General features: G+C 42.1%; 1 protein-coding gene across 4 annotated transcripts in view; it reads left to right on the top strand.

Moving 5' to 3' along the window:
- Positions 1 to 16,965, top strand: part of TAOK3 (TAO kinase 3) — a 181,645-nt gene that overhangs the window by 156,523 nt on the left and 8,157 nt on the right. For all 4 annotated transcript variants that reach the window (XM_023241471.2, XM_019814602.3, XM_011287798.4 and 1 more), the window contains 4 exons: positions 1,019 to 1,147; positions 6,693 to 6,896; positions 14,405 to 14,644; positions 16,108 to 16,320. In XM_023241471.2, the coding sequence (XP_023097239.1) occupies positions 1,019 to 1,147; positions 6,693 to 6,896; positions 14,405 to 14,644; positions 16,108 to 16,320 (786 nt within the window). The remainder of the gene's footprint in view (positions 1 to 1,018; positions 1,148 to 6,692; positions 6,897 to 14,404; positions 14,645 to 16,107; positions 16,321 to 16,965) is intronic.

Genomic DNA, 16,965 nt, shown 5'->3' with positions numbered 1-16,965 from the left:
TTACACAGTGTGGGAAAGCAGGGGTGAACGTGTGCTCTCTGGGAATGGAGTGACTGGGGACAGAGTGCCAGGGGTGTCTCAGTAATTAAGCTCTTCTCCACATGGAAGGGAACATCAGAACTGCAGAAGCAACTTTCCCCCAGCAGCCATCAAGCTGTGAGGCAGCCTGGCCTGAAAAACCTCTGCCCAAACAGGGATGATATTGGTTAAATAAACCAGTCAGACACTTTCTTGGGGATTTGGTTTGGTAAAGATGTAGAGAGAGTTGTTAATAATGGGAAAACTGTTGATAATGGAAGCTAAAGGTGAAAAGATACATAAAAAGAACCATGAAGCATAATCCCTTCTCTGTCTCCTAAGTACCTCATCTTACGTATGTGCTGATATAATGGTCCCCTGACACACAGATTTGGTAACTTTCAGAAGCCAACGTTTTTGGGGTTATCTTTTATTTGGTCTGTGTTCTATCCATTTGGGAGCCCTCAAAATGTCCCAGTGTCTGACTGTTGTGGATTGTAGCAGGTACCTAAGAAAACAAAATATTATTAGCTTTGCCTATTGTACTAGAGATGACTCTACCCAGAAATCCAATAGTTGAAATAATTAATCAATTAGAGTTAGGTTCTTGGAAGAAAACTGGCCATAGTTACTTATCCATTGTTATAATTTAACCTGTGAGCTACCTACAATACAAAAAGAAAAAAAAAAACAACTTTTATTATAATCCATAGTTCACTTTTCATCCCATGTATTTTGTGTGTGTTCAATAAAACATGTTTATGGCTTACCTTCATATTTTTCCCATAGTTGGGAATGTTTTTCAATGGTAAACATTTCAATTTTTTTTAAGATACAAGAGAATCAGAGCAGGCATTTCCTTATTTTGTTTTTTATTCTTTGTTCACAAAACATTACATTATTCAGCGCTTATGGACTCTCTTCATGCATTGGAGAATATAGACAACTGAATTCTGTGTGAAGAACAATTTATCCTAGATTGTATATGTCATTTTATCAGGCAAAGGTAGCTGCAGCAGATGAAAAGAAGTTCCAGCAACAGATCTTGGCCCAGCAGAAGAAAGATTTGACAACTTTCTTGGAAAGTCAGAAGAAGCAGTATAAGATTTGTAAGGAAAAAATAAAAGAGGTAAGAGTACCAATAATTGTCATCACCAATTTGCCATTAGAGTGCTTTGAGTTTAAGGGCCTCCTGGCTGGCTCAGTCAGTGGAATATGTGATTCTTGATCTCTGGGTTATAAATTCACACCCCATGTTGGGTGTAGAGATTAGTTAAAAATAAAATCTTTAAAAAAAAAAAAAAGAATGGTTGGAACTTAAAATTGATTAACCTTACATTGTGATCAACAGTCTAAATCATTGAGTCTTTTTTTCAATAATTTTTTTAGTGTTTATTTATTTTTGAGAGAGAGAGAGACAAAGCATGAGTGGGGGAGGGGCAGAGAAAGAGGGAGACACAGGATCCGAAGCAGGTTCCAGGCTGTGAGCTGTCAGCACAGAGCCTGATGTGGGGCTCGAGCCCACGAACCATGAGATCATGACCTGACCCAAAGTTGGACCTTTAACCGACTGAGCCACCCAGGAGCCCCTGATTCTCAAACTTTTATCACCTAAAGGGATTATTAAAATGGATTGCTAACTCACCCCTAGATTTTCTGATTCAGTAGGTCTGGGTGGAATTTGAGATGTGCATTTCTAACAAATTCCCAAGTGATGCTGATGCTGCTAGTCCAGGCATCAGATTTTTTTTTTATGTTTATTTGTTTATTTTTGAGAGAGAGAGGAGAGAGAGTGAGCACAAGTGGGGGAGGGGCAGAGAGAGAGAAAGAGAGAGAGAGAGACAGAATCTCTCTCCAGGCTCTGAGCTGTCAGCACAGAGCCCGACATGGGGCTCTAACCCACAAACCTTGAGACCATGACCTGAATCGAAGACGAAGTCAGATGCTTAACTGACTGAACCAACCAGGCTCCCCCAGGCATCAGATTTTAAGAATCATTGATCTAACTCTAAACCATTCTTGCCGACTTCCAGTTTATTCTTCAGCCACTTGAGCCAGAGTGATCTTTTCAAACCATAAGTCTCATCATACAACCTCATGATTGTAACAGTCCGTTGGCTTCCCGTTGCTCTTAGGATAGATCAAAATACTAGAAATCCCGAAGTGATCGGCTGCTAGCCTCCCCTCCAGTGTCGTCTCACACCGCTGTTCCCCCACCTGTTTTCTCTACCCCTGACTCTTCACTGCTCCTGCCACTATGGTCACCTTTTGGTTCTTCAGATGTATCAAGTTCCACTTTTCTCCAAGATCTTTGGAGAAGACTGTTTCTTCTACCAGGATGTTCTCTGCACCCCCACCCTCGAACCCCAATCTTTCCCTCCGCTGTTAATTCTTACTCCCCTCCTTGTAAGACTTAGGATTGTTTATTAATACCTTAACTTAAACATCATTTCCCCAAGGAAGCGTTTCCTGACTGCCTCAACCGAGACAGGTGCCTCTGATTTCATAACACTAGTTTTCAGTTATCCTTTTTGTTTTTTTGGTTTTTTTTTTTGCCCATGATTGTATCCCTGCACCTGGTACATGTGAATCTCTGATAAATGAATGATTGATTCCTGAAAGTTTGGTTGTGGACCATTAGTGGACATGGAGAGTCCTCCTGGGGAACTGCAATGTGACCTGAAAGCTCACATCTCTTCAGTTCTCCCACCAGTGCTTATAGGTGAATTGCCTACAATTCCCTAGACTTTCCTTCTCATAAGACTTAGGATTTCTGGGGCGCCTGGGTGGCGCAGTCGGTTAAGCGTCCGACTTCAGCCAGGTCATGATCTCGCGGTCCGTGAGTTTGAGCCCCGCGTCAGGCTCTGGGCTGATGGCTCAGAGCCTGGAGCCTGCTTCCGATTCTGTGTCTCCCTCTCTCTCTGCCCCTCCCCCGTTCATGCTCTGTCTCTCTCTGTCCCAAAAAATAAATAAACGTTGAAAAAAAAAATTAAAAAAAAAAAAAAGACTTAGGATTTCTAATTTGTAGACTACTGGTGTATTAAGGTTTAATAAAATTCAGTATGGGACATTCTTTCAGTTTGTAAAATAATTTATTTGAGCTCATAGTCTCCATTAACAATATGGGACTTAGCAAGGCTCCTCTCCAATTCTTTTTTAATTAGGAAGTGAAAGCAAGTGGGTGAGGGTGAGCCTCAGGATCTTTAGTCCTGCCCAGATGAGCCACTGGTGATTGTTGGGACTGACAGATTTTTGTATTTAATCCCCACTGCCTAACTGGGAAAAATCTCTGACACTATAAGGTCTAGAAAACCAGACTGGGGGTGCCTGGGTGGCTCAGTCAGTTAAGCGTCCAACTTCAGCTCAGGTCATGATCTTCCAGTTCATGGGTTTGAGCCCCGCATCAGGCTCTGTACTAACAGCATGGAGCCTGAAACCTGCTTCAGATTCTATGTGTGTCTCTCTCTCTGCCCTTACCCTGCTCATGGTCTGTCTGTCTCTCTCTCTCTCAACAATAAACATTAAAAAATTAAAAAAGAAAAAGAAAAGAAAACCAGGCTGTAGGGAGAAATAGCCTAAGAAGGTTCATATTCTATTTTCTCTGAGTTATTGCTTGAGCCTAATTATTACATCATGATGGAAAGATGTTACTGGATCACAGGATAACATTGACTTTTCCCTAAGAAATTTGAAATGTTCTCATTTGCAGTTACATTCTGATGTCTAACACTATGCATTTACTCACTTTCTGCGGCCACACTTTGTGTGTGACTGCAGCCACCATTTTGAACTTTTATAACACTAAGGTATTTGGAGATTGCATGAACTCAGCCTGTAGAAGATTCTCCCACAGAACAGCATTTGAGAATCCTCACTCAGTCCTCAGGCATAGGCTATTTTTGGTATTCAGATTTATGAGTGCAGGAAACCACAGGCCTAAACTTATAAGTCTTTCAACATGCTCATGAAGAAAAACAAGCCTAAACTCAGTTTGAGATAGCCTCAATAAGCCTTTCTGTGCAAGGCTAATCCCCCTTATGAAGTAAAGCTTAGTTCTATGTAAGGTGGCACGTATATTTAGATATTGATATATTAAAGGTATTGCCCTTGGAGTGACAGAACAATCTCCATTATCCTCACTATTTGATAGATGACAGGGGTGTGAGCGATACAGGATGACAGATGGTCCAGAAATAATTTATTCTTTTTTTTTTGATAAACAATAACATTTTATAATAACAGTTTCTAGTATTTGTAAAATGCTAGAAATTTGTAAACTTTTTATGTTGAGACAATTATAGATTCACATGCAGTTGCAAGAAACAATGCAGAGAGATCCAGTATACCGATTACCCAGTTTCCCCCACTGTAATATCTTGCTCAAGTGTAATGCAATATCACAAACAAGACATTGACATTGATAGTCAAGACACAGAACATTTCTACCACCACAGGGATCCCTCATGTTGTATGTTAAAGCCACACTCACTTCCCTACAGAAAGAATTTATTCTTGATTTTAGAGTGAGGTTTGCTTGTTTTTGTTTTTTGTTTTTTTGTTTTTGTTTTTGTTTTTGAGAGAGAGAGAGAGTGCTCGAGTGAGCAAAAAAGCAAGCCCAAGTGAGGGAGGGGCAGAGGGAGAGGGAGAGAATTCCAAGCTGGCTCCACACTCAGCCCACAGACTGACGCAGGACTCAATCCCACAGTTGTGACATGATGACCTGAGCCAAACTCAAGAGTCATACGCCCAACCGACTGAGCCACGCAAGTGCCCCGGGAGTGCGTTTTCATGGTCACATTTGGATTTGGGTGTGCAATGTAGTGGTTAATGCCAAACCTAGTAGTGAAATCATGGCATCAGGAGACGAGTCACCCAGCCTCGCTGATGTGATCCCAGTTTACTCCATGCTCCATGCAGCCTGCTGTCTTGTTGACTCTGCTATTTCACTCAAGACTTCACTAGAACAGGAAAGTTGAAAATTGATTTACAAGGACTTCTTGTTTAAGGGCAAACATACTGTAAATAGTGTTGATGTCCATATCACAAAACATCAGGTAAAATAGATATTAGCATTTGAAGGAGATTTTCACTGAGCAGTCAGCCAAATCTTATAGATCAAGCTGTCGGTATGAACAATATGAACAAAAAAGAGTGCACTGTGCTTTCTCTAAAAATGGTCTTCTTGCTTCCTCCATAGAGTAAAGTAACATCTTAAGGGTTCCAATTCCCCGCTTTCTTCTCTTTACCCTTATGGTCCAGAGTAGTTATGAATTTTGTCCTTTTGGAAATGGTTCATTTACCCACTCATACCAAGTAAAGGATACTTTTTTCCTGGGGCACCTGGGAGGCTCAGTCGGTTAAGCATCTGACTTTGGCTCAGATCATGATCTCACAGTTCGTGGGTTCAAGCCCTGCATTGGGCTCTGTGCTGACAGTGCAGAGCCTGCTTGGGGTTCTCTCTCTCTCTCTTTCTCTCTGCTCCTCCCCCGTGCATGTGTGCATTCGCTCTCTTTCTCTCAAAATAAACAAACAAACTTAACAAAAAAAGGAATGCTTTCTGAAATTCACACTAGAGACATTTGCAGAGTTACCTCCTGTCTGTGAAATCTGTCTGCTTCTCCCAGCCTTGTCTTCTTTACTCTTGCTCCACATGGCAGCAGGTTATCTTTTCAAGATGCATCTCATCCTGTCACTCCCACATGTATAAAATCCTTTTCTCCTGTGCTACAGATCAGTGTCCTTAATTTGGCCTATGAGGCCTCTGAGGGTCCTGCTTCATCTCATGTCACACCGCACCCACCACCCTGGGCCTTCTCTCCGCTCCTCAGTTGCACCATGTTTCAAATAACCCACCTGATTTAGCACATGCCGTTTCCTCTGCCCAGAGTTTTCTCCCTTCTCCTCTTTCATTGGTTAGCTCCTACAAGTTTTCAGTTTAGTTGTTACCAAGATCCAATATATTCTTTAAAAAAAAAATCTTTTAATGTGTGTTCATTTTTTGAGAGACAGAGATGGAGACAGAGTGCAAGCAGAGAGAGAGGGAGACACAGAATCCCAAGCAGGCTCCAGGCTCCGAGCTGTCAGCACAGAGCCCTTGGTGGTCAGCACAGAGACGCGGGGCTCGAACTCACAAACCATGAGATCGTGACCTGAACCGAAGTCTGGCGCTTAGCCGACTGAGCCACGCAGGCGCCCCTCAAATAGGTTCTTTTAAATAAACATCCTGGTAGAACCAAGTCCTCCACCCGCATGGCAGCTGTGGCAGTAATTTTTGGTTCATTTCTCTGGTTCTTTGATTAATTACTGATTCCACATTGTGGCGCCCCACGATGGCGGTTATCATGTTCTTTTGCTCACCGTTGCATCCTCGCGCCTTGCACAGTGCCTGTCACATGATGAGAACTCAGTAAGTGTACGTTGATTGAATGAGGGAGCCGGTTATTTCCGAGGCTGAGAAGCCAGAGACCTGGGAAGTAGCAGGCCTCCCTGGCACTTAAATAATCAGTAAACACAAGTTGGGAGAGAAGGATTGCAGCACCAAGTATTCCTGTCCTTGTTCTCAGTTGCTCTCCCAGCAATTTCATCTACCATATTGTAAGAAACTATCAGTTCCTTTGCTCGATGAGACCAGCAAGTTTTCTGTTTTGTTTTGTTTTGTTCCTCTTTTTGTGAAGGAGATGAATGAGGACCATAGCACACCCAAGAAAGAAAAGCAAGAGCGGATATCCAAGCATAAAGAGAACTTGCAGCACACGCAGGCTGAAGAGGAAGCCCACCTTCTCACCCAGCAGAGACTGTACTACGACAAAAACTGTCGTTTCTTCAAGCGGAAAATAATGATCAAGCGGCACGAGGTGGAGCAGCAGAACATTCGGGAGGTATTTATTACATTCGTAACCGCCATCCCTGACTTACGAGACAGTGAGCTTTGTGAGGATCGTCCCTGTCTGTTTGTCCGGCCTTATATCCTTCACGTTTATAGTCTTTTTTTTTAATGTTTACTTATTTTTGAGAGACAGAAAAACAGAGTGCAAGCTGGGGAGGGGCGGAGAGAGAGAGGGAGACGCGGAACCCGAAGCAGGTTCCAGGCTCCGAGCTGTCAGCACAAAGCCTGACATGGGGCTCGGACCTGCAAACTGCGAGATCATGACCTGAGCCGAAGTCGGACGCTCAACCGACTGAGCCACCCAGGCACCCCGTGTTTATAGTCTTTATTGCCGTCCCTGACCCAAAGCAGGTATGCAAAAGTAGTCAGGGAATGAATTCACCACTGAGTAGAAGAAGAAAGCCCATTTACAGAACGAGGAGTCAACATTTTCCAAATAAATGTCACAGTTTTATCGAACACCTATTATAAGCTGTAGTATGCGGTGGAGAATCAAAAGAAGTAAAACAGAGAATTTCTGCCTTCAGCCTGCGTGTCAAACAGTTGTGTTTTTGTGGCTCCACATGAAACACAAAGTGACGGTATGATGCTCTACAGTTAAGTCATTGAGGCATCCGGTGCCACCTTAGTGCCAGGCGTTGTGCTGGTGATGCCAGGACTGCGGAGTTGTTGTGTATACATCCCGCCTTCCAGCAGCCTCAGTCTGAGGAGAAACAGACATGTAACAGGCTGGTTCCAACGTAACAGGTCAGGTACAACAGTGGACCTATAAATGAAGTGTCCTGGGAATCCCGTCACGAAAGGGCTGAGAGGGCTCAGGGCCTGATGAGAAGCTGAGTGTTCGAGGTGTACGAAGTGGAATGTCAGAACGAGGGGAGTCAGAAGCAGAATGCAGAGGGCCTTCCTTGTTAAGACATGTTATTTCCGTTTTAGCCTGAAGGCAGTTGCATCACCATCCTAGGTGTTTCAGCAGGGGAGTGAAGAGAGTTTTCTTTGAAAGACCTAGTGCACCAGTGTGAGGCTAGGCTACAGCAGGAAGAAGCCAAGTACAGTGAGGTCAGCCAGGACGTTCTTTCTCTAGGTCCACCTGGAAGAGGCAGTGGGGGCAGAGTGGATCGGAGTGACATTTCTGAAGCAGAACTGACAGTAATTCCAACCGAACGGCATAAGAATTTCAGGAGAGAGAGGGGTCAAAAATGGCTTCAAAGTTTCTAATTTGGGAAACTGGATGAATAAGACATTATTCACTGAGATGAGCACAGAATGTGACTCAGTCGCAGATACAAAGTTCAGTAAGAAATCGTTGTGACCTGGAGTAATCAGGGAAACCCTCACAAATGAGCTAGCATGGTAAAAATATCAAAGTCTGCGAAAAACCCAGTGTTCGTCTGCGCGAGGGAAAGAGGCACCAAAGGCACGTTTATGGAATGAGCATCGGTACATTCTGAGCTCCTTGGAGGGCAGCATTCAACTGGGAGGGAAAAAGGATGGAGCAAACTAAAATTTATCAAATACATGCAGTGAGCCAGGCCCAAGCCCTTTGTCTGTGTTGTCTTGTCTCATTGGAAGACAGACAAACCGCTGCACGTTTTGAGCCAGGCAGTGAGTGATATGCTAATACTGTGCGTTAGAGAGATTAGCCCAGTTTGGTTGGTGGCAGTTCACGGACTGATTCTAGCACGCATTCTCAGTGGGGGGTGGTACTGCCCCCGGGGGAGTAAGCATAGGCTCTTGTGGGAGAGGGGTCTCAGATATTACAATGGCCACAGTACATAAAGGGATATACAGTGTATCAGGTAGTATTCATTCACCTTTTAGGGGAGGGGGAAATCTAGAAAGCTCCCGGTGATGAAAACATAAAAATGATGATAATGGAAAAAGAAAAAAAAAAAAAAAAGAAGAAGAAGAAGGTTGCGAAACATTGGGTTGGGGGAAGACACTAGAAGCAAAGTGATCAGGTGGTAGGAAATAGGGTATGGACAAAGATGGTGGTGGCACCTGTCAAACAGGTGGATTTGAAACGTATTTTGAATATAAAAATAAGCAGGATTGGGCAGACTGTAGGATATGAGAGGAAAAAGGAGGGTAGAATCAAAGTTATTTCTAGGGTTCAAGGCTTAGTTACATGTAAATTTGGTCAGAGACAGAGAAGCCTAGAGAGAAGTGTCAGTAAGAAACTGATTAATTCCATATTAGACATGTTGCCATATTTGTTAGAAGGCAAAAAAGCCCAAATGAAAAAGCCTAGTAGCCATTTGGAAATAAGATGTTTGGGATTCTTTTCATCTGGCAGTTATTTCTCTTCTGATAGCACATATTTGGAAGAAGTGTGAAGCCAAGGGAACAATCAGTGCCAATAAAAGCTGTAGAAGACAATTATTCCTCAAAAGTTATAGAGACTATTATTTGTGACTTCACTAGAATCAGGTTCTAGTCAACTGAGTGAAGAATAACTCTTATAAGGGTACTTTTTTAAGAGTCTAAGTTTTTATGTACAAAAGTAATGCAAGAACATTAAAACAAGACAAACACAGAAAAATACATAGTTGAGTAGTGAAAGTTCTTGATAATCCCACACCGCCCAGTCTCTACCCTGACTACCATTAATTTGGCATCTGTATTTCCAGATTTCTTTCTCCTTGTATGTATGTACTCATACATTCAGCTTATATAAAACTTTAACTTTACAAAAATAAGGTTACATTAGTATCAGTGGGTTTATTTGATTTGCAAGCCATAGAAACAAATTCTGGCTGCATGAGCGTGGAAAGGAATTTGTTGGAAGGATATGCGGTAGATAACAGCGATGAAGAACCAACCTGGAAAAGATGAAGAATCAAGCTGGAAAAGCAAATTCTGTGACCTAGAGAGCAAGAGCCTAATGGACATTCCTCAGAGCACTGCCATTTGGTTGTATTTCCTCCCACCATATTTAATCTTTGTATCATTTCAGCTTCAGATTCAAATTCCTAGGAGGGCTACTCTCTGATTACAGATAGGGTGGAGGAGTTTCTCAAGCAAAAAAGAGGAGCCTGTTAACAAGAGAAGGGAAATGGATACTGAGCCTACAAAAATGTCTAGTATACTGTTTTGTAACTCTTCTCTTTCTTTTTCTCATTTACTCTCTAGGACATACAGCCCTATGTGGTTCTTTTTAACCATTAATCGTAAACTTGGGGGGTATGGCTATAAAATTATTTATTTAATGACATACTTCTCAGTGGATATTTTGTTGACGTTTTATAATATTACTAACAGTGCCACAGGGAGCATCTTTATACACAGATCTTTTTACACGTATGCAAATATTTTGTAGGATATATCCTCAGCAGTGGAGTCTCTGGGTCACAGTGTATATATGTAAATTTTTAATAGATATTGCCAAACTGGCCTCTATGGGTTTTACTCCCACCAAAAAGAGCACTTGTCTTTCTATTTCTTTGCCAAAACTGAGTATGAGCAGTCCTTTTAATTAATGGGAACATTTAAAAGGACCACCATAGACTGAGTTGAGCCTCTTCCTCTATCATCACAGATGCTCGCTATTTTCTAACCAGTTATGAAACCAAGAACTGAAACTAAGAAAGCGTTAAATGTCATAGGCTAACAACATCTCCATTAAAAGTCTGAACTCTAGTTCTTACTCAACCTCATCGGGCACGAGGACAAAATGTTTTACTTGAGCGAGATCAACTCGCTTTAAAGAAGTCAGTCGCACTTGGATCGTGGCTGGGAAGGGTTTATTATGGGACAAGGCCTGGATTCACAGCTTACACAGGACGTAGGGTCTTATATAGTATGGTGATGTGTTCAGGGGCCGTGGTGTATGAAAAGTACATGTGTTTTGACACTAAGCTCTCTCTCAGCTTGGGGAGATGCACCCAGCGTGTGATGTGAGCCAAGGGAAAGGGGGCCCTTGTGTCTCTCAGCTTAAACCGCCTCCAGGGCATATAGGCGTGGAGTGCGTTGGTGGGCAAAATCACTTGTACATTAAATCTGCTTTTGTTTTTGTTCAGCTCACTTTATTTAATTGGTATGAGCTAAAGGTGTGCACACAGGCGCACAGTACGTTGTGTCACTTGTACAGATGAAACAACCACTGCATCGTGTCTAGCTAGAACAGAGGGATTCTTCAGAATATTGTGTCACAGGCTGAGAGACAGCGTAACGCAGGAAAACGTAAACCATTCTCTGGGACATCTTTTAATGGGAACTGTTGAAAATCCCCAAACCTGAGCTTTAGCCTTAGTTCTGCTTTATGGAAATGGAATGATCTTATGTTAGTCTCTCAATTCCCAGATGTTTTACTGTCATATGTAAAAGGGGTAAGTCCTTGCAGTCTTAACACCTCATAGGGTTGCAGTGGGCATGGAATGAGATGCAAGAAATCACCTTTAAAAACTGAAAGCACATTACACGTTTTTACGTAGGCACAGCAATAGGCTCATAAAAAGTCAAAATAATAATAATAATAATAATAATAATAATAATAATAATGGCAGCTTATCAACTTATGTCTCAGCAACCCAGATGTATGAATTAAAGGTAAAGGGAATAACTTAAAATTGTTGACAGGAAAACCATTTCATTATTGTGTTTCTCTCACTTTTTAAATCATTTATAAACACTAGATTTGAGATATTATATGCAAATTTTCACTTCTGAATACAGAAAAATAATAATGATATGTTAATATGTTCCAAAGCATGTTCTTATGATCTTTCATTTCTTCACAAAGAATCACAGTTCATGGTGTAGGTACTGTTATCCTCACTTTACACCTGAGGAAACTAAAACATATATTAAAAGACGTGCCCAACATCATACATAATGACTGACTCACACACCCTGAATATTTTTCTGTCGATTCTCAAACTTTACAATACATCAGAATTAGCTGGGTGGCATGTTATTAAAACCAGTCACCTGTAGCCCCGGCATTTCGGATGCAGATATCCTGTGGCTAGCATCCTGAAACATCCCGTTAGACATAAAGGAAACCGTTTGATTTCTTCTGAAAGTGTTGTTTGCTTTGTCTTGTATTTTGTCCCCCCCATATGTTTCAGGGCTCTGGGCAGCCCAGACTCAGTTTGGACTTCTCAGTGTAGGAAAACATGTAATGAAATAAATGTCCAGTATTGGGAGACCTGGTACTCAAAGGTTAAAAATGAAATAGTAATCTAGGAACAGGACCTCTACCAATTGAAAGGGCTTCCCTTGGCTTTTCTCTTGGTCACTGGCCTAGAATAGCTTTAGTCTCTGAGGCCTCGCCATCCTTTGGTGCCACCTAGGGGCCAGTTATTGATTTTTAAAAGAAGACCGTTTGATGGTCCAGGTAGAGGAAAAATAAAACAAGGGAAAGCAAAATGCAGGAGGGCATGGGGAACGATGCTCTAGGAGATTATCTTTTTCCCTTAAAACAAATACAAATTGCATTTATACTTTAGATATTTCCCCACTAGCAAACATGCTCCCTGAGGGGATGTACTTGTTCTTGGCTCTATCCCTAGTGCCTACAGCAGTGCCTGACACATAGGACGTGTGCAACAAATATTTGCTGAATAAACAAATGAATGATTAGTGACTTTGCTCCAGTAATAGATGCTGTGCTGTTTAAAGGACTTCTCTTCAAATGCATACAAGGCCCAAGTATGCAAGATATTCTCACCAACACCAATATACAAATGTTATTGATATTGTGTGAAAATAAATGACTTGCATTTTCTCCCATAGTGGATGCCATCAGAGAAGAGAGGCACTCTTGTTCTAACTGAAAGTCCTACTCACAAGCCTTCTTCTTTCCTTGACCTTCTTAACTAATAGTAATACCAACCTCTGCAGAAATCTTACAGCATAAAGTTTGCCTCTTTTATAGCACTTACCACTTTCAACATTGTTCTTTCTCTTTTTTTTAATTTATACATAAAACCTACTTCCTTGTGTTAATTTAGGTTCTTTTGTCTGTATGTTAGTAAAATTTATTTGAGCTCGTTTAAGCCAAAACCAGGGAATTCATTACAGAAATATAGAAATACTTTGTAAAACCCAATAGCAATAATACTGCTGGTGTACAGGACAGCTTACCAGTTAGGAATATGGGCATCATTATATTCCCTGCATGTCTGTCTGCTTTTTCATTCTTTATGTTCTGAAGTCCAGCTTTCTCTAACCCTCAGCCCACATAGCAGTGGGTGGCTACCACATATGTAGTTTTCATATGCCCCTCAGTTCCAGCCACACTTAGAGGTTAAGTGTCTCTGCATCCCAATTCCAAATTCCCAGGAGAGAAAACGGATTGATTCACTTGGCTGTGAGTTGAGCATATAGCACTTCAACAACTGTGTAGTACATTTCCCTACTAGAGTGTTAGCAAGTTGAGGACAGAATCATGGCTTAGTAAACATTTTTAAGTACCCAGAGCACAGGGTACTCTGTTTTCTAGTTTTTTCTAGTTTTCTTTCTTTCCCCCCTTAAAGACAGAAAAACAAACGTACAAGGCAGGACAAAAAGTAAAAGAAAAGAAAGACAGACAGACATGAGTAGAACTGGAAAGAACAGAATGATTTGATCCAGAAATCATTAAACAGACTAATGGAAAAAATGGAAGACGAGAGATCTCATCTGTTTTTTCCCAGCCTGCTCTTACTCTGAGATCTTTTTTTTTTTTTTAATGTTTACTCATTTTTGAGAGACAGAGGCAGAGCATGAGCAAGGAAGGGGCAGAGAGAGAGGGAGACACAGAATCCAAAGCAGGCTCCACACTCAGCATAGAGCCCAACGTGGGACTCGAACTCACTAGCCGTGAGATCATGACCTGAGTCGAAGTTGGATATTTAACCACCTGAGTCACCCAGGTGCCCCTACTCTGAGATTTTAAAAAACAGATCATTGGCCTACTTCTAATACATGCAAAAATGAGGTTTTTTTTCCCATGAAAACTAAGAATATTGCAGACATTGCCAGTTTAAGTCTGTGATTTTCAAGTCTGACTACACGTTAGATTCACCTAGAGAACTCTTAAATATAGTGATGTCAGGGTCCTACCCCAGACAGTTATCAGGACTTCAGGTTGTAGGGTTGAGGCATCTTAAGCTTGCAAAGGTTCTTCACATGATTTTAATGGGCAGCCCATATTGAGAACCAGTGGCGTAACTGAAGAAAAATGTACTTAGATCTCTCCAGGAGACCTCACCCGAGGAGGGTTCATGGCAGCTCTAGGAGATATAAGAAGGGGTCAGGTGGAATTAATCCCACTTTACAGCTGGTGTAGTTGTGATGGCTGTGAAGTTGCCCATCTTGTAAAGTGATGGACCCACAAACAGAACCTAAACCTCCAGGGACAGTTAATCTAATCTCACTGAGTCGTGCTGCCGAGCACTAATGGGCTTAATTAAGAGACCGTTAGTAGTGCCATTCCTCGCCATCTCTCACTTAGTGGTGCATTCCTTCTAATTCACCTCCAGTCACCTCTCGCCATGTATCTTTTGCTCCTGAATGCAGGAACTAAATAAAAAGAGGACCCAGAAGGAGATGGAACATGCCATGCTAATCCGACATGACGAGTCTACGCGAGAGCTGGAGTACAGGCAGCTGCACACGTTACAGAAGCTACGCATGGACCTGATCCGTCTACAGCACCAGACTGAACTGGAAAACCAGCTGGAGTACAATAAGAGGCGAGAAAGGGAACTGCACAGAAAGCATGTCATGGAACTTCGGCAACAGCCAAAAAACTTAAAGGTAAGAGGAAACGGAAGTGGTTCCCTATTTGTGCTCCAGGATACGGTTGCGCTGGATTACGTAGTCCCTGCGCCTGGAGGACTGTCAGATGTGCCTGGGCAACTCCTCAAAATTACAAATTTCTGGGCCCCACACCCACGGAATCAGAATCTCCAGAAGTGAAGCACAGAGGCCGGATATAACAAACGCCTGAGGAGATGCTGCTTTGGAAACCATTGTACTGGATGATCTCTCCATTTTTCTTTGTATAATGGCCTGCAGTTTCTCTGACCCCTTCTTGTCCTGCCCTCTTTAAAATGGTAAATTGCGGACAAACAGCAGCCCGTGGTTCTAATCCCAGGAGATGAGGAAGTTACCTAGCAGGTGTATGGCAGAGAGATTTCATCTGTCATGCTGGATTATTCGTAGTAACTACATTGAGTGCTTCTATATTGAGAAAGACTAAAGCTACATCCAAGCTTGGTAGGAAAGAGTATGACTGAGTAGTGACATCTGCATGGGAGTGAAGAGTGAATCTACATGTGCCAGGCCCTGCACTAGAGATTTGGAATTCCTTTGGGCCTCACTGCCTGCAGATAATTTTAGCTGACTGCTGATTCACAGGCTCTGTGGACTAAGCCATTGCTGTATGTCAAGGGGGTCGCTGTCAGTGTTGACAGAGATACAAGGCCAGCCTCACAGTGGCCACGCTCCTGCCTAACCTGCCAAATCCTAACCTGTCTAATTAGTGATCTCTGTCATCACAACTCCAAGTGTTCGTGATATGCACATGTGACCATGAGGCAACCTGATGAACACCTTCGGGACTCCAGTAACACGGCCTACCTCCTCCTTGCCAAAATGCATATTTGATATTGCCACGTGAAAGTCTAACTTCTTCATGGGGGAAGAAATCTAAAATCACTTTTCCCTTTACACTTAGGCTGAAATCCAGTGGCATTGGATTATGATGTGAGGTATTATCCAGATGTTCTTTGTTGATTTGTCAGGAAATGCAGAGCAGTGACAGCCAGCTTGTACATTGCCACCCCCTTTCTCACCTGGAAATGGGTTGGGTTGGGCGGGGGGAGATGACCAAAAATCATAGGGGGAGAAAACAACAAACAATAGAAGACACCGAAGATTTTGACTTGGAAGCCATTAAAATAATGAGCAGGCTTTCAACAAACTAAGCTTCATAGTTTAGTTCAGTAGTTCTACAATCTGCTTAGAGTTGTGATCTCCTTGTAGTGGTTCATTTTTTTAAATCCGTCTGTAAATTCAAAATTACTTCTATGTATTTAATATAAGACCGAAAGTACTGGCAGTTAACTCTTATCTGTGTCGTATGTATTATTTTCATCATTACTGACTAGCAATGTGGGTCCCTGCACCAAAAGACAACGGGTCCCAGCACCTGTATTGTATTGTTACAATGGAAGTTTTCTGTATTTACTAATGTATTTGCGTTTTTGTCTGCACAGGCCATGGAAATGCAAATCAAAAAACAGTTTCAGGACACTTGCAAAGTACAGACCAAACAGTATAAAGCACTCAAGAATCACCAGTTGGAAGTTACTCCAAAGAATGAGCACAAAACAATCTTAAAGACACTGAAAGATGAGCAGACACGAAAACTTGCCATTTTGGCAGAGCAGTATGAACAGAGTATAAATGAAATGATGGCTTCTCAAGCGGTAAGTGGTTAGGTTTGGTGCCACACCTTCAAGAGCTTTGGGAATCAAGAAAATTCAAGATCCAGCCTTTTGTTCCCAAGATGATTCTTGCACAAATTTAGGATATTGGCGTTTTTTCTGCCCCAAGAACCGAGGAAGTGACGACGCTGAATAAAGCCAAGCCAATGTGGATATTTGCTGGAGTGTGTCTTGTAAGACAGAGCTCAAGGAATAACATGCTAAATCAGACCCGTGGCACATAGGGACTTTGAGGGCGAGATGGGATAGATACTGCACATAATATCATTTTTTCACTCATCAAAGATTGTGCAACTAGTGTCAGACACGAATGAATAAGACACACTCACACAGACACATTCATTCAATACACTTTTACTAAGCATCTGTGTTCAGCACTCTGCTGGGCTCAGAGAGAGTCATAAGCTAGAGAAACAACAGTTGGTTCTTGTCTTCACACTATTTGTTAGTCAAAAAGGTCAGATAATTAAGCGATAATAAAAAAGCATAATAAGTGCTTTGCAGTGGGAGGTATGGGGAGCTATGGGAGGATGAGTAAGAACAGCTAATCTGGTCTAGGGAAACCTTCCCAGCAAGAGCCAAGGAGCTTGAAGGCATGTACTGAAGGAAACAGGCACCATGGAAAGG

This window comes from Felis catus, chromosome D3 (genome assembly GCF_018350175.1).
Source record: "Felis catus isolate Fca126 chromosome D3, F.catus_Fca126_mat1.0, whole genome shotgun sequence".
NCBI lineage: Eukaryota > Metazoa > Chordata > Mammalia > Carnivora > Felidae > Felis > Felis catus.
The sequence above is the reverse complement of the archived record's forward strand: the minus strand, read 5'-3'. Positions and strand labels throughout refer to the sequence as shown.